The sequence below is a fragment of the Leptonychotes weddellii genome, chromosome 3 (genome assembly GCF_054177405.1).
Source record: "Leptonychotes weddellii isolate Sample4059 chromosome 3, ASM5417740v2, whole genome shotgun sequence".
In the NCBI taxonomy this organism is placed as follows: Eukaryota; Metazoa; Chordata; class Mammalia; order Carnivora; family Phocidae; genus Leptonychotes; species Leptonychotes weddellii.
In genome coordinates this window covers 61,149,995-61,172,501 of record NC_138371.1, presented here as the reverse complement: position 1 = coordinate 61,172,501, position 22,507 = coordinate 61,149,995, and the positions used below count along the sequence as shown (strand labels likewise).

Below are 22,507 nucleotides of genomic sequence, written 5' to 3'. Positions count from 1 at the left end.
TCCATTTCAAACTCGTATTCTTAAACTCTTATTTAATTCTGACATTTATCCCAAGTACACATTTACCTAAGAATGATAAAATTATATTTTAATTGATATTCCACAGCAGTAAATCCCTGTCATCTCTCAAATCTACTCAATAATTGTGAAAAATTCCTTATTCTACAAAGGGGTGCCTTGTTAAAAAGTCTCATTTTATTACTATTTTTTTCTTTCTTTTTTTTTACTATTTTTTCCTCCTTAAAATCTATGAAAAGGGGAAAGATCATCTAGGCCTTAACTCTCTAGGAGAGTTGAATATGCCTCTTGCCAAAAGTATTACACAAAACCGTCTTATTTAAAAAAAGAAGTCAAGTCATTTCCTCCATGGCTAGTATGGATTAAAACTAAGTTAAAAATTTTTGTGATTAGGTAAAACAAACAAACAAACAGCAGGGCTGTTCTTAATCATTAGAGCAAAATAGTGGTATCCTGTCTCCTCTACATACTGAGTGGTAAAAAAGAGATCTTAAAATCATATAATTATGATACTTAATAAAGGGATATTATAATTTCCAGTTCAGTGGTCCCAATTCCCAGCTTGCTTTATAAAGCGAAAAACAGGGGGAGGAAAATATTATTCATACCAACTGATCATTTGAAATTATATGCCAGTAGGAAGAAATGCTGCCTGACACTAAAGAAGAATAGGAACTTTCTCTGTTTCATCAATGAATAGATACCTGACCAGCAAGAGAGACACACACTGATAAGGTCTGTCCATAACATCCCCGCAGCATAAACAGAGAAAGCGCCCAAGGACAGCCAACAGTGTACACACGGGCTGTGTTTAGGCAACCCTTCCATGTCACTGTAATCCTGACAGTCAGGGCAACCTTGGCCTTTGGAGGGGTTTACAGCTTCAAAAACTGCACTGGGAGCATATGGTGTCTAGCAGAGCAAATGCACTACACAGACACAGTAACCCCTGCAGGGGATGTGCTCGAACGTGGGTGGAACATGATCTCTGTTTTGGCTGACATCCTTATCGAGGTAGTTTATACACTTTATACTTCAATTCCCCTCGACTGCCCTCCATAAAAGTGGAGGCAAGAGATTAAAAACCCATATTCAAAGCAGTAGACACAACAACGTTCAAATATATAGAGGTGGCAAGAAATAGTTAACTTTTTAGAAGAAAACTTGAGGTCCCTAAAGCCTTGAGACTAAAAGAGATAAAATATTTAAAATATAAGACAACGGCTATTTCTGAAAAATAAAGAGATCAAATTTGAAAGTCAATTCAATACGTATCACCTTGCCCCCCGAAGCATGCGTCGGATTCATCTGCTACAATCACCAGAAATTGATTCTCAGAACAGATTATTCGAAAAGCCTTCGGAAAGCACTGGGCAAGAGCCAAACTGTCGGCCTTCCTCCTCCTCCCTGCAGCCCCCAGGAATGTGACAGGCACGGGAGAGCAAGCTAGTTCCTTCCCAACCTGGATTCATCCTGGAACATGTGAAGCAAACTCAGGGTTGTCATCCGGTCATGGGTCAATGTCACAGAGCAAAAGGGGGGCAGTGGACCCCTTGGTAAGTAATTAGCTACAGGGTAGCTTTCTCCCACTTATCCTTTGTCATTTCAGAGATGGGAGGAGGGAGCAGGAATAATCATTCAGCAGGCAAAAAATGAGCATGGATTAAGCATACATGACCAAGAATCCACAGAATGAGAAAAATTAAAAGAAAAGAAGAAGGAGGATGAGGAGGAGGAGGGGAAGGAAAAGAAAGAAAGAGGAAAAGAGAAGAAAAAAGATCATTGGGACATGGTTATCTTCTGTGTCAAAGTTTCTACTTTGGGAAAATTTAAATTTAATTTTTAAATTAACTACATTTAAATACTACACTTAATATTTAATTAAACATTGATTTTTATTTACTACTATTTAGTTTAAAATAATTTAAACAGCACATTTAAATACCAAGGCCTTCCCATGATGAAAAGTATATAACTTCTAAAAAGAAACATCAATTTATTGTATCTATTAATTATATATTGTTCACATATGGTTAATAGGAAGTAAGAAATAAGGCCCACAGAGGTGTGATATCACCTAGGTCCCGAAGTAAAGCTTATTTTTACAGCTTTCTACAGTAAAGCTTATTTCTTTAAAAGTTTGCCATCCAAGTGCAGTAGGATTATAAAGCAGTCTTTTAATGTTTCCGGGTTTTTTTTTTTTCCTATTATTTTCAACAGATAGGCAATGGACCTAAATCATGAGAAATATTTTTATATCAAGGTCAGAGTAGCCCTGGAGTTTTACATTCTTCTAAATAAGGAATGCAGTGTTCTAAGATAAAAGAAGACATTCTTAGATATTTTGAATTAAGCAACTCAGTGTGTTCCCTTGAAGGAAATGGAAAATAATATATTCATTATTACTTATTCCAAATCTCTAACAAAATGGTATATTTTAAAAACAAATTTTGTTCCAAAAGACCCTAACAGCTCAAGGAAAGCTACTGCTTCTTTATTGCCACCTTGTGTTATTTTTCTAGCTGTCAAATATTTATTAAGAGCAAAATAGTACAGAGTTTAGAGAAACCAGGTTGTAGGGTATCTTAAATTCTCTCCATTAAAAAATATTTCAAAAACACATTTTACTTGAGCGTAAAGAGTACATGTTCAATTAGTTATGAGATATTAACTCAAAGTAGAAAGATATTAATTCAAAATAGATACTGCCACCAATTTCAGAACTACAGAAACTGACCAGCACAAACAGGTCTATTCCATATCCTGTGGCTCTTGTCAAATGTATGCCCTGTAATCCTTTCCTTATTCTCTAACTCTGAACATACTATTTTTTCTCAGTTTCTTGAAACAGCCATGCTCCTTCCTGACACAGGGTCTTTGCATACACTACTAGAGCTGCTTTGTACACTGTTCCCCCACCCCCACCTTCTACTTTCCATCCCTCAGATGAACCATCATTTCTGTGGGGAAATTTCAATGACCCTCCCAGTTTAGTTCCAGGCCCTTTGTCCCACGTATGTGTGACCACAACTATGTAAATGACTATCCATCAGCCTCCAATGCTCAGAATGCTGCATGACAGCAGGAATGACGTCAATGTCTGCTTCCCACTGTGGCCCCAGCAGTTGCCACGATGCCTGGCACACAGCTGATTCCCAAAACTATTCTTTTAGTGATGAATGAGCCCATCATGCACAGGCCCGTAGAAGACAACATTAAGGATTCCTAAACAGTAGCTTTGAAACCTCATAGGGCTTGAAAACCCCCAAGGGAGGAAAAAATACATTGAGACCAAAGAGAAAACATAGGCAAGTTTTCATGAAATCTGTGAACTGAACAAAGGTGGATAAGGTGATTTCTCTGGCCCATTTCAATTCTGGTATTCTGTAAGAATTCAAAAAAAAAAAAAAAAAGGTCAGAGGACATCTGGGCAGGACAAATATTTATGAGCAAAGACACCAAGGGCTGAAGAAGCAAAAACACATGCATGCAACGACAGACCACTTTACCGAGATCAGAGGGACTAAGCTATGAGGAGCAGGTGAGGAAGCGCAGGGGTCAGGAGGCCTGCAGAAGGCGGGTCCTCACCCAGCACTGCTGGACACTGGTTTCCATCAAAGCAAACCAGGGAGGAGGCCACCACAGATGGGATCATTTTTTAGATAAACAAATGACAGAATGCCTTTCTTCAATGGCTGGAAACAGAGACTTAAGTTTTAAATGGTAATTTTATAAGAATATGATTACAAAGTGGTAAGAGAATAATGATAAATAACCACATGATGACCTAACCATTTGGAAGCAGGTTCTGTAAGTAACAGAAAGCTTACCCTACAATGGCCTATTGACCAAACTGAGGCTAATTTTTCTCTCACATTCAAAATCAGAGGCAGACGGCTCTGAGTTCGCTGAGGCAGGTCCATCACGTCACCACTGGCTGAGACAGGCTCTTTCCATTAGTCTGCAGTCCTCAGGGTCCCAAGCTGGATCATCCCCACAGCATCTCTGTAAAAACTCTGAATGTGTCTACATTTGTATGTCATTTCATCTCAACAGGAAAACCACAGGGCGTGCCTGGATACATAGATAAACAAATCGAGTTGAAGGACCTGTGTTAGTGGAGATCCATGTAGAACCTCCGGGAGTTCGGATATAAATTCAAAATGTAAGGATGGAGATTTAGGATGTGTTAATTTGTTTCCTATGCAGCATTGAGCCAAAGGGGCCCAGTGTGGTAATGCCCCATGGCTAGATGGCAGAGGACTGAGCACTGTCACACCTGACAGCTTGGAAGAGCGACATTGCCAAATCGTGGCCTGGTCAGGCTTCCACCCAAGAGAAGAAAGCCAGTCTGCAGGCCAAGGGGCAGGCAGGAAGTCCTCTTGATGCCCCTCTACTTTATTTGAGCCTCCAACTCTGTTCCTGACCCTTTCTGCTCTCCTTCTCAGGCCAAGAGCCCCACAGGCTGCTCCTTCCTTGGGCTTCCTTTCTTCCTCCAGGGTGGCAAGAAAGACTCAAGTATGGGTTCAGTTTTGCAAAGAAGAAATTGGGAGCCCTTTCCGTATGCTCTGTTATGTGGCAGGGGGGAAAAGGCAAAAGAAACAGCTCCAATTTCATTATAAAAGAAGGCACACATTAAAAACGAAGTCTAAAGCTACCCTAAAGCACGCACACACATATCTACATATGTATATAGACGTGTTATTTTAGGACCTGAATCCAATATGAATAAAGATGGTCAAATCCCAAATCCCATACTCATGTTTCCAATGACTTCATCACAGGAGTGTTCTCTGAAGCCTCAGTGTTTTTAAAACTCATGTAATTCCTGTGACGATGCCAGTGCTAATTCATCTTTGAAGTAAAAAAAACCTTCACAAGTGCTCATGCTTATTCAGATTTAAAGCGGAAAACCACTGGTCATGCTTATGTTGGACACAATGTTATTCCAGTATCTCATTTCAGGTTTTAAGCAATCGTGTATTCCCAGAATACCCATAAGACACATCTAAGCAAAAAAAGTTAAAAACGGTGTCACACAGTGGGAAGGACGAGTTGGGGAGGGGTGGAGGAAGGGTTAAGAAGAGAGGGGGGCAAACAGGAAGAGAGGAAAGAAAGTATGTATTAGTGCCCGGGGCACATCGGACATTTTACTGCAATTCTTGGGCTGCCTGGTGTCAAGTGAAGCACTTTTAGGAACTACCTTATTTTACTAATTTTTAAAAGCACGTTTCCTCACATTTAACTTCTCAGAAACTTGGAAGTAACTTGCCATCAGTGGTATGATCGATATAATTGGAAACATAAAATAATGATACTTCTTGTAATTTAAGGTACCATAGGATTAATGAAATATGCTGTGTTCAGTGTTTCTGGGACATTTGGGAGATATTATAATAGTGTATATATATTATATATGTGTATATATATATATCAGTATAAACTTACAATAGCATACAAAATATCACTTTCTAGGCCTAATATTCCCATGCTGTGACAGCAGTAGAAGCAAGTGATTTATAACCATTTTGGCCATTTTACCTTCTCTTCCTTTTTCTAAATATTTATTTTATATTGGTGCAAAACACATATAGAACATATTCCTGTAAAAGAAATATAATCAATACTGTTCGAAACACAAAACAGTAAAGGTCAAAAGGACTCTTGGAGAACATCCACTGAAATCCTCTCATCTCACAAACAAAGAAGCCACTTCTGAGGAGGGTCTGACTTGCTTGGGGATGCCCAACTATTCCCTGGCAGAGCCAGCCAGGGAATCTGTCTCCGGGCCCCTCCCTGACCCTGTTCCTGCCACTCTGTTCCTCCAACGTTCATGCTGCTGTAAGCTGCTGCTTCTATATGGCATCCCAGATAAAAGTATTAGATAACTAAAAACCACAGCATAGAAATGCACATATGTCCCCAGGCACCCAGCTTTTTAAATGTCAAAACAGGTTGTTCTTTGGGTTTCACTTTTTGCAGCATTAACTTGCCCGAAAAACTGCATGTTCTGAAACAGCCAGCAGAGGGAGTCTTTACTTCTCAGTGAGCACAAACAGAGAAAACAGGATGTTTTGAAAACTACAACTTTAACATTGTTAACCCTATGGACGTCCTATTATAATTACAAGAGTTTTAAAAAGTTTAAAGCCATTTTAAAATATTCTTAATTTGAATGTTTCAGATAAACCATGTGTACATCTTCAATAAGGATTTTTTTTGGCTATATATATATGCACATATAAATATGTATAGTATATATATACACATATATATATGTATATATATACTATACACATACACTGTATATAAAGTCACCTCAGTAACAACCTTTCCTAGAACTCAAGCTGGAGTTTCTCCCTAGTATTTTAGAAAGATGATGTCAAAATAATTCTTTGAATCTTGATAGAACTACCCAAACGAATTTGACTTCTGAAACTATAAAATAAAATTCTTGATATTTTCACAAACACAATTGATGTATATGTCCAAACACGCATGCTGATTAGGACGCATTTATACTCACTTTCTGACAATGGTATGTGTGCCAAAAATGATTTTCGAATTCCTCTTTAGGAACTGTCTGAAGAGCAAGTATTATTTGTTTCTATCTTCCAGGGGTAGAAAATCTTTACCCTACCCTCTCAGAGGGTTTAATATCTGAAATTACCAAATGTCTTTCTTCTTTCTTCTGCCAAAAAGAGATTGCTATTTTCTAGATTTGACTTGGGGTCCTGGGGCACGGCCAGGAGAGCCAGCCCTGAGACTGCCCCCAAGCAAGAGTGAGACTGTTGATCAGCCCGACGATTTTTAATCTGCTTTCATTGCCAAATGCGGACCAGGCATCGTGGTTTACAAAACGACATGAGTTGGGACGCCTGGGTGGCTCAGTCGGTTAAGCATCTGCCTTTGGCTCAGGTCATGATCCCAGGGTCCTGGGATCGAGTCCCACATCGGGTTCCCTGCTCAGTGGGGAGCCTGCTTCTCCCTCTGCCTGCCTCTCTCTGACAAATAAATAAATAAATAAATAAATAAATAAATAAATAAATAAAGTCTTTAAAGAAAACAAAACAACAACAACAAAAAAACAAGTTATGGCCCCCATTCACATAGAGTTTTATCCCAGGTGCTCATGGTGATGGTGGACTTTGGAGTCGGCTCTGTGATCAGATCCTAAGCCACCAGACCAGTGATAAGTCCTAGATTCCTCATTCTACAGAACGGGCAAATAGCTGGCAAACTCATAGGACTCCATTAATATATGTGATTTTTACTATAAATTTTTGAAAGCAAATAAGGCATTTAGTAAGTCTCAAGAGACTCCTACAGTCCCGCTGAGCTCTAAGGAACTCCGACATATGGTTTAGTCACTACATCTTTGAGGCAAGATTGAGTGCACAACAAGGAAAAATGACAAGAGGGAAAGAGAGATGCAGGAAGGTGGGACTGGTCCAACGAGAGGACTGAGGAGAGGGCAGAGTGCACGGAGTGGTGAATGCAGACGGCTCTGCAGCAGGCACGCCCATGAGGCTGGGAGAGGCAGCCTCTGGCAGGCATGGGGCTGACCCGGTGCTCAGTCCTGCCCGGACACTGACCAGACATGTGCTTTGGGCAGGACACTTAACCTCTCCCCCGCCACCACCACCCCAACCTTCCCATTCCTCATCCCAAACTGGGTTTGGGTTCTTATGAGGACTAAAGAGAATGTGTCATCAGTGCTGAACACATTAGAGCTGTTTTTATTTTATAGGTGTGTGTCACGGGCAGTGAGTGTACCAAGCTGTCCACAGCAGCAAGCTGGAGCTGGATAAAGGTCATGAAGAGGCAGGGTGGACTAGCTGAGGTGGACCCTGAGTGTATGCCTTTTCACCACAGCTGTGAAATGCAGGGAGAATGAAGCGAATGCAACAACAATGTATGCAACAAATGTATCAACTAATAGTAATTATATACCAACTTTGTACCTTCCCTATGTTGGGCACTTGAGTCCAGAGATGATCAAGTGACACAGTCCCTGCCATCATACAGTTAACATTCCAGTAATGTCACCTTTGTCTACCGAAACGATGTCTTCATATTAGGCACAACTTTACCTCTTTCAAATACAGAACCCTGCCTGGTTCTTCCCAGGACAGTGAAAAGACAAATAAGCTAAACTATCTTACTATAATTAAATCTGTTCCCAGATTTTTTTTAAAAATTCACCAGCATTTAATAGTCAAATTAATTTTTTTAAATTCAATTAGAGCCCCCCTAAAGTTACAGAAAAGGAGTTGAGGGAACCAGCACATGAAAGGTACACGGTCTTTCTCTCCCTGGCTGCATTATATCAAGGACAACTACTTTTTGTTTGATTTATTTGTTACAAGGGAATTTTTAGGTAACTACCTCAATAGGACAGGGCACACAAAAAAATTTAAATTCATAGTAATAGGGAGATTTTAAACTGTTTATGAAACTAGTAAAACATGCCATTTCATAGATGGGGGAGGGAAGGAACTCGCATTTGTTGATCTTCTACTATGTGTCAAGTACTTCTAAATACTCATCCTATTTAATCTTCACAACTGTTCTGTGAGGAAGCATCATTATCCCCAGAACAGAGAAACTGACTTTCAGAAATGTTTAAAAGAAGGCACCCAAAGTCACACCCCTGGTCAGTGACAGAGCTGAGCTCAAACTCAGAGCTTTCTGGCTCTAAAACACACAATCTTTACTGTATCACACTTCCTAAAAACTCACTTCTCAGGAAAAGAAACTTTTTGTGAAAACACAAAATCCATTTGTCCGTGTGGTACCCTTCCTAGATGGATATGCAGCAAAGTTACCCTGTAAACAATTAAAAGGACAGAAGAAAGATCAAGGTTTAGCAAGAATGAGAACTCCAGGTAAAGAGCAATAATCATACTCATTACCACATCACAACCCCCTCCCAAGCCAGCCAGCCATCTGTGGTTCTCCATTACCCTCCCCTCCTCAGGAAATCTACTCTCTCCCCACTTGCTATACCTTCTACTATCCCCATACAAGTATCAGAATACATTTGTCCAAAAAGCACAAACATATTGTATATCTGGAAACACAATAATAAAAATCCAAGGGACAAATATTTACTGAACGCCTAATATGTTGGAGGCACTTGGGGGATAGAGAGCTGCCCACCAGGAACCCATGTTCCCCTCTCCCTTCCTGATGAGTCCTGACTCTGATGAAAAGGGCAGAATGTGGAGCTCAAGGCCTACATTTCCTGGCTTCCCCTGTCATCAGGTTTGGCCACGTGACAGAATCCCAGCCAGTAAAATGTAAGCAAAAGCTCCTAGTTACCTCAGGGTGCCATGTTAACATCTGATAGAGCGAGCCGGCATGCCCTTGGTGCTTCCCATTTTGTATGCCAGGAATGTGAACAGGATGACTGGAGATTTGCATTTATCTTTCCATAAAAGGAAAAGAGACCCACACTCAGGAAGATACAACAGAAAGCAAGAAGGAGCTTGGTTGCCTCAGGACACTGTCGGGCTGCTACATTAGCTTTGGACGGAGTCTTCTTGTAAAGTGAAAGAAAAATAAGTCTCCCTGTTTAATGTGCTGTCATTTCAGTTTTCTGGGTACATGAAATAAAAATTCAGCTCGTAACTGACAAAGCACTTTATTTAAACAATACCTTAAATTTTTAAAATCTGGATGTAAGACAAAAAAAGTCACATTTTGAAAACCAAATAGTACAGGATTTATAAAAAACAAAAACAAAACAAAACCAGACACATAGCAAAGCCAGAAGTCAAATCTGAGTCACCAGAAAGCATATTTATTATCCCACAACTATGAAGGCTAGTAAGACTTCAGTTATCGGAAAAGGTAATCATAAAACTGCTGTGAGGGGCGCCTGGGTGGCTCAGTCATTAAGCGTCTGCCTTGGGCTCTGATCAGGATCCCGGGGTCCTGGGATCGAGCCCCCGCATTGGGCTCCCTGCTCGGCCGGAGGCCTGCTTCTCCCTCTCCCACTCCCCCTGCTTGTGTTCCCTCTCTCGCTGTCTCTCTCTCTGTCAAATAAATAAATAATAAAACTGCTGTCACATGGCAGTACCTACTGAATTAGGAAATTGGGAATTAAGGCATGTCCACGGGTACTGAATCAAGACACCACTAAGAAAGATGTGCTGAGAAAGTCTTGAAAAGCAGACTGAATCCCGGAGTTGTCTACAGGCCATGGAGCATAAAACCGGGGGCAGAAGTACAGAGGGACAAATATCAAACAGTGTTTCGAGCACAAGGAAGAAAGCCACGTACTCAGCGGAGGCTCCACACGAGGCTGGGGAAGCCACTGGGCACACAGGCCCTAAGGCACAGGCAATACAACCATTTGGGCTGATTTTATATAAATTGAAAAGTTTCTGGGCAAAATAGTGATATGATAATCTGTATTCTTTCATTCTTTACAAAATTATTTTTAGAAAGTCATAGCAATGATTCTAACTGTATGAGGAAGGAAATGAATATAACATAAACTATTCTCTCATATAGACAGAGAATTGAATCTTCTGATAAATGGCATTGCTCCATATACAACTCATGAATTTCAGATTTTCAAAAGGATTCAAATCTTAAGGAAAATGTATTCAAGAAGTTATCCCTTTTTCTCCCTGAGATTTCAGAAGATGCTTCAGGATCATGTGTGCTTATGAATATCTCTCTTAATTGTAGTATGGATAAAAAATGCAGAAATGCTTGTAAACATAATTTGCAAAACAATGTAAATCTGATAGAGGCATGAAACATGCCTACTCACAGAATCAGAATATGGACATCTGGCCTTCTGATCTTGGAGGCTTTCTATAAAAAGAATATGAATTTTATATTATACTTAATGTATACTTTACAATCCTTGAATCTTTTGTTAATTCTCTGGGACCTTAAAATAGTTTCTTGATATAATGTACCAATCTAGACTGCTGGGTATAAATTCTCTTTCTCTCTCTCTTTCTCTCTCTCTCTCCACACACACACATACACACACACACTTTGCCGCTTACAATTGCTTTCTGAATAAAATGTTTTCTACACTAGAACATATGGGAGTTGGTGGAGGTGCAGAGGGAGATGAAAGGATTTGCCTAAGCTAATTCCAGACTAGAAGTTGAATGGCAATTAAACATCCCATAAGGCAATGTCATTAACATATTAATTTCAGGAGGTAACACATATCTAGGAGAAACACACTTGAAGTCACAAGACCTAGATTCTATTTCTAGCTTTCCAGTGACCTTCTGGGTGACCTTGCATAAGTCAACACCCAAGAGACTCAGACTTCTCTCATTAAAAAAAAAAAAAAAAAGATAAAACCGAGTAGTTATCTGAGAAAAATGCTATGAGGTAAAAGACTCATTCAGGGCATTTGGTGAGGATGTAACCATGTCTGATATGATGAAATCTTTGCTAGAACCATGATTAACCAGAATCAAGGAAATCGAACTCTAACAGAATTGGAGGAGACCAAAAATTTTTTTCTAAAACTTTGATAGAGAATCTACCAAAAGTCTCTGTTCCTCAAAGATCAAAGTGTATTTGATCTTCTACAAAAAAGACCCATACTGTGTTAAGGAGCCATGTTTAAAGTTCAAGTTCCTAGCCCCACTCTCAGGAGAATCTCATGGCCATTCAGATCAGATACATAGGGTGATAAGAAAATTACTCCCTAGTGCTATTAAGCATTTTCAGAAATGCCCTCAGCCTTTCAAATGATTAGGATTCCAGCTGGCAAATTATTTTTCAAGAGCCACTCATTCAGGATGAGCAAAGTTTATGCCAAACTTATGGAAAAGCACTGGCTGCCTTCTTGGGAAAATGAGAAGCTGCCCCCGAAATACTCCAAGAGATGCTTGTACTAATTTGTCAGATCATCTTAAATTATGGTGCATATAGAAAATGACAAGATAATTACAAGTATGGAATAATTTTCTATCTTAGAAAAAAAAAAAAGTCATGGTGTGACCAGAGCAGATGGATGTTTTTTAGTCAGAAACATGCCCAATTCCTAAAATAAGAGATATTAAGATTTTCAGAATAGTCTTCTAGATAAGGGGTCCTTTGGGGGTTAAAATGCCAGGAGAAAGAAACAGTGTAAGTACTTTCACTAAATGGTGATGTCCTAAATTATATGGAAATTTAATATGTGTACTCACTGGAAAGCAATAGCATGGAGCTGGGCACAGGGAATTTTGACTTACGTAATTATTACAGTAAAAACCTGACAAGCAGCTTATTATAAAAGACCAAGAGAAATCACAATGACGTGACCATCAGCAGCTCAGATTTAACATCAATTATAATCACAGCTTTCCAGAGTATTCTTATTCTGCTACTTACCAGTCAGTGCTGGATTTTCTAGCTGAGTTTCACTCACACCAACTGCCCCTGGACTAAGTGCTCAAAGTCCTTGAAAACGACAGCATCTCTTCCTAATGTTTTACACTCTAATAAGAAATGGTCTAAATATTTTAACTATGAAAATACAAAATATATTATTTGAGTCACAGAATTATAGACACCAATAAGACTGCAGAAAGCATTTAATGAAAATCTCTCAGCTCTCATGTTACAGGTGAGGAAGTAATGACCGCAAGTTTAAGTGACTTGCCCAAGGTCATACAGCTAGTAAACAGAGAGTCCAGATGCTATGCTTCCTACCACACCTACATGTCATCCGAAAGGACATGATGAAAGCTTCTTGGTTATTCTAAAGTGCAATATTAATTGCATAAAGAAGAACTCAAACCTAAGAACACACATTTGATACATATTAGTATACCTTTTCACATTCCAGTGAGTCAGGGAATCTCTACGGTCATTATTAATGCTTAGTCTAAATCAAAATAAAGATTCAAGTTCAAAGCAAAATATTTTTAATTAAATTTGCTTAAGATGAGAGAAAGGCATCAAGAAAGATAAAAAACAAATGTTGGCAAAATTACCATATACAATTCCAATGCCAAGTAAAAATGTCCCTAGTGAATAAATGGTCGACTGGATAAGAAAATAAACTGTAAACCTAAAAATTAAAAACAATAAAAAAGAGATACTTCTTTTTTTAAAAAACACCCTAATTGTTACATTTGTCATTTTCAAACAAATTAAACCATGACCTTTGACTTAGGGAATACACTAATAGTTAACTAACAGTTAACTATTAAAAGTCAGGTACGGAATAAACACTCCAATTTCTAGTGTCACCAAAACCATTCAGAAAGCATATTGCCAAAGATGTGTTTTGGTGCGTTCTTTTTCTATATTAGAGATTTGATTCTTTAAGGATTTCAAGACATTGTTCTTATTTGGTGTATTTACAAGAAAAGTTTAGTTTATTCAGTTTTACTTAAATGCTACACTGCATGGTGTATTTATTATTACCTTATAAAAATATGATGCTGCAAGTAAGACATGGAAATAAGCTTTACAAAAAAACTAATAGATACAATATTTTCATACACAGGATTGATTGCATTAATAATTAACAGAAAGCTCTTTCACAAGGGAATATAATGGGAAGTTTTTCTTAAGCAAATAGGCAGCAATTCAATAGAAATTGGTAGAAACCAGAGGATAATAAACTGGTGCCATATGTTTAAACAGAAAAACAATTATATAGTCCATTCAACAATGAAGATGGATGTATTATGAATTATAGTGAAACAAAGAAACTTCTTCTCAGTAAACAAATATAAAACATAATAGCTAGCAGATTTCCTATTGAACTAAGGCAAAGAGGCCTGAAGTTACAGAAGGGAAAAAAAAAAGCAAAAGCTTCAATATACTCTCTAAATCACAATGCCCTGAAATCGAGACCAAACTGCTTTTACGTGGAGCTTTTTTACGACAGGGTTATTCTAGCACGGCATTTTCCCCCTTTGTCTAATTTCACTAATATACCCTTTAATTACCTCTAGCCTCAATGAATGACAGTCTCTCTCAGGATATGTAACTAAAGTTTCCAACATATTAATAAACACACAGTAACAGGAAGAAAGAAAAACAGCAAGAAAAAGGAAAGAAAAAGGCAAAAGAAGTCACATACCCTTTTCTGTAGGACTATTGGCGTTATTGTCGGCAGAGTGACTCTTCTCGCACTCAGACTCATGCCTGCTCTTCGTAGAAGGATCCCCTCTCATAGATCATGGACAAAATGAAAGAAATCTTTTACAGTTACTCCTTGGGAATCTCAGGGCTCAGTGCAAAGAAACTAGGAAAGTAATAAATGTCACTCTGCTTATGTGATTCCAATCTACCCAAAGCCAATTAAGGATGGCTGTGGGACAGGACAAGGCAGCGACCAATCAAAGCTGGGAAAACTCTGCCTTTGTCCTTGGAAACACATTCTGATACTTTTGTTTATGATATTTAAAGAACCAGATTAACAGGCATCTAGTTCACTTAACTTTTTTTCCAAAACAGTGCAATTTAATGCCATCTTTGTTGACTAAGCAGCTATGTCTTCAGTTTACTAAAACATTTCAACATATGGCAGATAAGAAACTGTTTACACGGATCTATTTAAAGTACATAAATATGCAGATGAGCTAAATTTACTTATGCAACTCATAAATTTGATAAATGGGTTGATTAGAACATATTATATAAGGTGCAAAAAATAATCCTGAGGTTAGAATTGGTCTCAAAGTATTAATTTATGCATTATAATAAAAAAATTTTAATATTCATTGATACATTTCATTTCTTAAACAGCTAAAATTTTTGTATTATGGACCTTTAAGCTATCCTTAAGGTTACACGCTTAAGTATTTCTGTTAAATATTACCTTAACAATCAACCTCAAAATAATAATGTTAAATATAAAGGGGGCATTAAACCACAATATATGAATTTCAAATGCTTATCAGTTTTTAAAAAGCACAGATCTCTGTAACTCAGCATCTTTCACTCAATTAAAAGCATTTAGACAATAATCATTGCTCAATGCAGACACAAAATTTTAACAACCATTTTGTCTTTATTCTTCTAATAACTGAAAACTGTATTCTAATATTTTGGGGGGATTGGAGGAGGGTCACAACTAAAACCACTGGTGGCTAACAAGAAAGTTTTCAAAATTTCAATGTGTCTAAATAAAGAGCAAAAGAAACACTCAACATGACAAAAATTATTGTAGTATTAAAACTAATCTGAGTTATTATGATGGTAAGATCCCTGCTGAACTGATGACATCACAAGAGTCTACTCTGTGCTCTTCAACCGCGTCACATGGAATGACCCACTGCAGTCAGTACAAGGGAAACTCCTTGTAATTTCTAGCTTACAAGGTAGTTGTAGTAACAGGGCAAAATGGAAGATTCTAGGCAACTCAGACACAAACTTTCCATTTCATTATCTAGACTGCTACTAAGCAGGGTTTGCTTAACTGCTGTACACTTGATGCTTTTGGGTGTGTTTTATATGCATGATGATCTCATATTCTTCAAAAGGAAAAGAGACACTACAAACTCTATAGAGTTCCCTACTTTGAATTTCAAAACCTGCATAGATCCCTCACAGTGGTACCTAGGGGGGGAAATTCACTTAATATAAAAAGTCACAGATGGATCTGGTTTCGGGGTATTCATTTGATCCTTATCCAATTAGGTTTATCGTGGCCTTCTAAAATAAAATTATCAATAAAAACCTACTAGTACTGGGAAGGGAATTACCATTTGTAAAGTGGAAGATTCTGGTTAACCTTAAGTCACTCTTTTGGCAGACCAACAATAACAAAGCCCACAGTAACTACATCATTTCGAGATTATTATCTGCAATATTTGGCTTTTTCTTCCTTCTTTTCTCAATTTAGTCTTTGGACATTACAAATAAGTGTTATCTCTGGTCTCAAGAAAGGGGTTCCACCATAATCAAAGCAATTCATTTCACTAAATAATGAGTCAAAGTCCCCACTATGTGTGAGGCGGTGTGTTCGGTGATAGGAACATACTGTTGAATAAGATATGGTCACTGTCTCAAAGTGGAATAGAGAGAATTCATTTTTAATTTTAAAAAATCACACTCAACAGTGGGCTAGGTGAGTCTAATAGTGATTAAACTTCAAGTACCAGGGATGCACAAAAGTAGAAGAAATTACACATCATAGGTGAGATCACCACTTCAAGGAGGAAATGAGATTTTCTTTGACAAGTGATTAGGAGAAAAGACTATGCAGAACTTGATGCCTGATAAGGGAGATAAGTGAGGTTCCCAAACCTGATTCCACATTTTGAGGTCTAGGCAACTAGGAAGTCAAAGACTCTGTTTTACTTCACACTATAGAGTTTTTTACACACTAAAATGAATCCTTCAAGTCAAAATGATGTCCAGGGTCTATATTTATTACAGTGCAATATACCTGCCCCATAAGGGCTTTAAAAAACACTTGACAGACAACTAGTGTGATAGGTCATCTCTTTGGAACACTTGAAAATTGAAGTTTATAAATTTTCAGTGAAAACCATGAAGAGCAAAATGTGGCATTTTGTGACTCTATGTTGCCAAAAAGGTCATCGTCTTTGAAAAATGAGACTTGCATACACTTTTCCTAGTCAATAGGCTGAAAGACTAATGAGATGACATTCACGCTTATGACAGGCAGAGGCTCATTTTTCAGTGATCTTTCCAAGTGTTCATATTGACTGCTTTATCTTACCTCCCACTTATTGTAGACACTGATTCAAAATTTAACTTTAGCCTATGCTTTTTTTTACCATTATTATAAATGACTTTCACACTCACTAACCTTGTCACCTGATCCTTAATTTCTTCAGCTTCTGCAAAATGAGGATAAAGAGCCACAGCCAACAATTTTTGAACTGCTATGAGGGTCAAGGAAATCAAGTTTTATAGGGCCTGGAAGGGACCAAAGCAGGGGCTGAAAAACCCTGCTGCTGCAAAGGATGGGGCCTACGATGCGTTCTCCTTAGACGGTGTCACAGGTCGTTATTTCCAAAACTGAAATTTGATAAAACAAGGCTTTGAGCTTAATTCAGCAGGTTCGACAATGAAATATGTAGGATAGCATTGTACATTATTTTGGTTCTTGCTCAATACTTTGATCTAAAGGGTGCATTTGCCACTCAAAACACGCATATCAAGGTTTCAATGTGAATTAAGAATAACAAAAAATAAACCATTACTATGATTATTAATAATAGTTATATGAGCATCCACTATGAGCCAGGCACTGAGCTAGTTTTCATTGAATCCTTATAACACTATGAGGGAAGCACTAGCTCTTCAGTAGATGAGGGAACAAAGGCCAGAAGAACAGGCAGCTGAGAAATGGTCTCAGATATAAGTACATATTGCAAAAGAACCTGCCCGGGTTCACAAAGTACATAAGTCAATGAGCCATGGTGAAAACCAGATTCGGCCCCCTCCACAACACCCCACTATTCTACTCTACAATATTGTCTCCCACACTGTACTATATAATTTGATATAATATTAGCATAAAATGTCATCATACGGTGCTGTTTCTGATGTAACTAAGCATTTGTTAGTTCTCCTAATTTAATAAATATGTACTGAGGGCCCTACTATGTATAAAGTCCTATGCTATTTGCTGAAAGGAATTCAAAGTTGATAGCTCCTGATTCCTATTTGCCAAAGGAGCTGACCCATGAAGACATGTAAACAATTAGTCAAAGTAGTGTACAAGGTAGGATCCAAGCAGAAGACAATGTTACATAGGCACCCACCAACCTCTGGGTTCCAAGCCTGCCTTTCAAACCTCTTCCCCCACTCAACATCAACAAAAGCTTCTCATGGTTCTCAAAGGCACATTCCATATGTCCACCTCTCTGTTTCTAATGTTCATTCACTAAACCCCACCAATCTTTCAAGGCCCAAAACAAGGCACATCTCTTCTGAAAGTGTCATTGATCATGCTTCCTTCAAACATCGCTCTTTTTTGGTGGGGGGGTGGGGGGTGGGCACAAGTCTACCTTCGAATTGACAGGTGGAGAAGGAAGTCATTCCTCCATCTAGATTATACCATTCTTTATTTTGCACATTTTTCAAATTTAAATTTTCCCTTGCTCATGTCTTGCTCCGTACATATTAATACATTGTTTTGATAACTAATAAATCCTTCCATAGGCCCTAGTTTTCTGCCTAATGAAAATACAGTCCTTAAGGGTGGGACCAGGTCTCTTATTTCCTCTTGTGCTCCCAGAATACCTAGCAGAGTGCTTTCTGTACACAGTAGGCATTATGTTCACTCACAGTCATTGTGGAAAGACGAGTCGCTCCGGTTACATAGCGGACAAGCCTCCTTTCTCATCTTAACAATTGCTCGCCTTAAGATTTATGCTGAACAAAAGCACAAGTCTTCTTCACAAGAGCATTTGGATATTCTTTTGCCATCTGGCATAGTTCTACTAGTGGTCAGTAATGTAAACACAAATTTAACTGTTGTCCTAAGAACACTGATTTCAGAAAAATCTTAAAATATTTTATTATAGCAATTAAATGTCTAGATCTTTAGACATAAACTCAGTACATCTAGTTCTACCAGCTCACACTAAGGTGCTTCGCTTCCCTATGTATGTGACATGGCATCAGGCGTCTCACTTGATGAGCCTGAACTGATCTACCTCTATTCTATTTCCCCCCTCCACTCTGACAGCTATTTCCTTCTGTCAGGAATGGCTATGTTGTTTTGTTTTTTTTATAGCGATTCAAAGTCTAATAGAAAATTTCTTCTTTCAAAGAAATTACTGAATGACTTATAAGCCCTACTGATGATAAATATTACCAATCCACAGTTCATTCAAGTATTTGAAAGTGTTTATGTATTCTACACCTGACATAGTTTTCTAGGCACATTATGCCTGCCTACCAAGGAACTACTATCTACAGGAGGGCAGATGGACCCTTAAAAATAATTATGACAAAGTGTTAAGTTCTGTAAATCAGCATAAATAAAGTGCTGGAAGGATAAAAGTAAAAGAGCTAACTTCACCATGAGAGAGCATACAAGTTCCCTAAGTGAAAAAAAGATTCAAGAATGAAGATAATTCCAGGCGCCCGGCGTGGCTCAGTTGGTTATGTGTCCGACTCTTGATTTCAGCTTAGAGGGTCATGAGATCGAGCCCCACATCGGGCTCAGCACTCAGCAGGGAGTCTGCTTGAGATTCTCTCCCCCTGCCCCTGCCTCCCCTGCTGTGCACATGCTCTCACTCTCTCTCTCTTGCTCTCTCTAAAATAAATAAATGAATCTTAAAAAAAAAAAAAAAAGAATGAAGGCATTTCCAGGTAAAGAAAACATATACAAAGATGAATCTGGGAAAACATGGAGGAAAGAGTTAGGCAAGAATGGTCATTCTGTCACACTGAGCAGTTTGACTCTCATCCTCGAAGGGAGCAATATTTGATAAGATGTGAATTTTATCTCAGTGTGGAAGATGAAGTGTGTTGTTTCTGAGAGTGGTAACTAGAAGAAAGGAAAACAGAAAGACCTCAATGAGTCCAAGAAAGAAATGGAAATTACCAGATCAGAAAGAAGTCAAGATTTCAAAGATAACCAGGAGACAGAAACAGCAGGATCAAGTGGCCAAATACATACAAAAGTCATTGTTTCCTATATATGAGCTTACAACATAAGTTATAGAAGTATAGGCTATAAAAAGATAAACACCTTGCTTACACTCTTCATATTTCATATACTTTAAGGTTTTCTTAAGAAAAATAGTCTCTGAAATTTTGGAGAGATAAGATCAACAGAACAGACAGAAAACAAGCACCTACCTTTCTTCATGCTCCCAAAACCTTAAATTGACAACAACAAGGAGAAAGAGGAGCCGGAAAAAAAGAAGTAATTTCCTTGGTAAGAAAGAAGAAATCCTTTCTCTTTTTTTAACTGTGCTGGGATATAAGAAAGATACTTCAGTTGACCATGCACTAAAATAATTTCTAGAAGCTAGAAAGTCATTGGGATTAGACTGATAAGAGTACATGCGATTATAGCAGGAATTTATGTATAAGAGGAATGATGGTATCAATAGATTAAAAGAAAGTAAGTTTAGGGTGCCTGGGTGGCTCAGTTGGTTAAGCGACTGCCTTCGGCTCAGGTCATGATCCTGGAGTCCCGGGATCGAGTCCCGCATCGGGCTCCCTGCTCGGCAGGGAGTCTGCTTCTCCCTCTGACCCTCTTCCCTCTCATGCTCTCTGTCTCTCATTCTCTCTGTCTCAAATAAATAAAATAAAATCTTAAAAAAAAAAAAAAAGAAAGTAAGTTTAGAGTATGTTTAAAAAAAATAGAAGCTCATTAGAAATACCATTCCTTAAGAGTAAAGGAATGCAGAAGCTGAGGCAACCCAAAATTTCCCCAAAAAGACCAAAAACAGGGGAAACAAATCTAAATAACTACTTCCACATAAACAGACAGCCAAGGATTATTAAACATTTGAAGAAAACAAACAACAGGGAAAAGGATACAAATATGAACAAAAAATAAGCCCCCTCCCAAAATATCGGAGATAATTCAGAAGAAAATTAGAATATTAAAATGTCTAATTGCGGGCGCCTCGGTGGCTCAGTCGTTAAGCATCTGCCTTCGACTCAGGTCATGATCCCAGGGTCCTGGGATGGAGCCCTACTTCGGGCTCCCTGCTCCGCGGGAAGCCTGCTTCTCCCTCTCCCACTCCCCCTGCTTGTGTTCCCTCTCTGTGTCTCTCTCTGTCAAATAAATAAAATATTAAAAAAAAAAAATGTCTAATTGGACCCCTCGGATCAGGTGAAGATTCAAGGTGCTAAGCAGTGCTGAAACAGAATGCCGTGTAACAGGAGCGATCAAAGAACCACATACCATTCTTGGATATTATAAATGTATGGAAATATAATAATATATTATTATAATAAAACTAAAAGCTAATAAGTGGTATGGAAGATAAAAATGAGAGAAAGTCTCCCATAATGTAAAGGTCAAAGAAATGGGAAAAAAAGGGAAGAAAAAAAAAAAAAACATGGAGGAACAATCCAGAAAGATCAACACATAAAATATGAGTCACGGGGCGCCTGGGTGGCTCAGTTGGTTAAGCGACTGCCTTCGGCTCAGGTCATGATCCTGGAGTCCCGGGATCGAGTCCCGCATCGGGCTCCCTGCTCAGCAGGGAGTCTGCTTCTCCCTCTCACCCTCCCCCCTCTCATGCTCTCTTTCTCTATCTCATTCTCTCTCAAATAAATAAATAAAATCTTTAAAAAAAAAAAATATGAGTCACGGAAAGAGTGAAAAAATAAAAGAAATAAGAAAGAAAAGGCAGAAGAGAAGATCCATGAGCTAATGAAAGTTATAAACCATAGACTAAAAAGGCCCACAGATGGCTAAGTAATTTGAATGAAAAAGGAATCATGCTAGACAAATAGTGGCAAATGGGACAACTTCAAAGAGAAAAGATAAAATTCCTAAAACTTCAGAACCAGACTGGTATCAAAATATAATCCTATTTCTCATTAATATCCTCCAAGAATGTAAGCACAAAAATCCTCAAAAAAATAATAAAAACCAGGGGCACTTGGCAGGCTCAGTCAGTAGAGTGTGCAACTCTTGATCTTGGGGTCATGAGTTTGAGCCCCATGTTGGGCATAGAAATCACTTAAAAAACAAATAAATAAAGATTTTTTTTAAAAAAGGCAGAGAAGGGGCACCTGGGTGGCTCATCAGTTAAGCGTCTGTCTTCGGCTCAGGTCAAGATCACAGGGTCCTGGGATGGAGCCCCACATCAGGGAGTCTGCTTCTCCCTCGGACCCTTCCCCCTCTCGTGCTCTCTCTCACTCTCTCTCACTCTCTCTCACATAAATAAAATATTTAAAAAATAAAATAAAATAAAAAGGCAGAGAAAAAAATAATAAAAACCCAAGGAAGTCTGAAATCCATCTTTGCAGGGACATCACACCCCTGTAGCAGTAGGAAGTCATTATATTAAGAAAACTTCACAATTTCCCATTTCCATTAACACAGAAGAAAGAGAGACTGAAAAACCAAATTCAAACACAAAAATGAAAAGGCTTCTTAATTTAGTACTTGTACCTTGACTCTCTTGCTCGTGAAACTCTCATAAATACATTCCAAGAACCTTCCCTGCCCCTTGAAGATGAATAATAAAATGGAACCATCATTAAATCCATACAAAGATACTAACAATGGCGAGAAAGGAGTAAAGGTACAGGAGAAACAAATGGTGGGAGGACTACTTGGAAGAAAAGTTCTGCTAAGACTAGATGTAAGACCAGACATTAAACCAAGAATAAGAAAGAATTAATGAAGCGAAATCATGTATGTTTACCCAGAAAATTAAAAGCAATATGAAGAAACAATAAGACAGCAAGAGATGAAACATCAGCTGGCAGAGGCCAAGAGATTTAATTGCTGTATCGGAATCACCTGAAATCAGAGTTAAGGTAAACAAATGACAGCCACAAGAAAAGCAGCCAAAGAGAGAAGAAAAACTGTTTTAAA

The 22,507-nt window shown here is 38.4% G+C and overlaps 1 protein-coding gene across 6 annotated transcripts in view; it reads right to left on the bottom strand.

The window, feature by feature from the left end:
* Positions 1 to 22,507, bottom strand: part of GRB14 (growth factor receptor bound protein 14) — a 113,835-nt gene that overhangs the window by 47,030 nt on the left and 44,298 nt on the right. Inside the window, exons 1-2 of one of the 6 annotated variants that reach the window (XM_081814293.1) lie at positions 14,087 to 14,316; positions 10,805 to 10,848 (exon numbers count right to left, since the gene is read on the bottom strand). The exons of 3 other annotated variants lie outside the window; for them this stretch is intronic. In XM_081814293.1, the coding sequence (XP_081670419.1) occupies positions 10,805 to 10,848; positions 14,087 to 14,180 (138 nt within the window). In that variant the 5' untranslated portion in view covers positions 14,181 to 14,316. Of the gene's footprint in view, positions 1 to 10,804; positions 10,849 to 14,086; positions 14,317 to 22,507 lie in introns of those variants that run through there. 2 more of the 6 variants (XM_081814294.1, XM_081814295.1) reach the window with 2 other exon arrangements.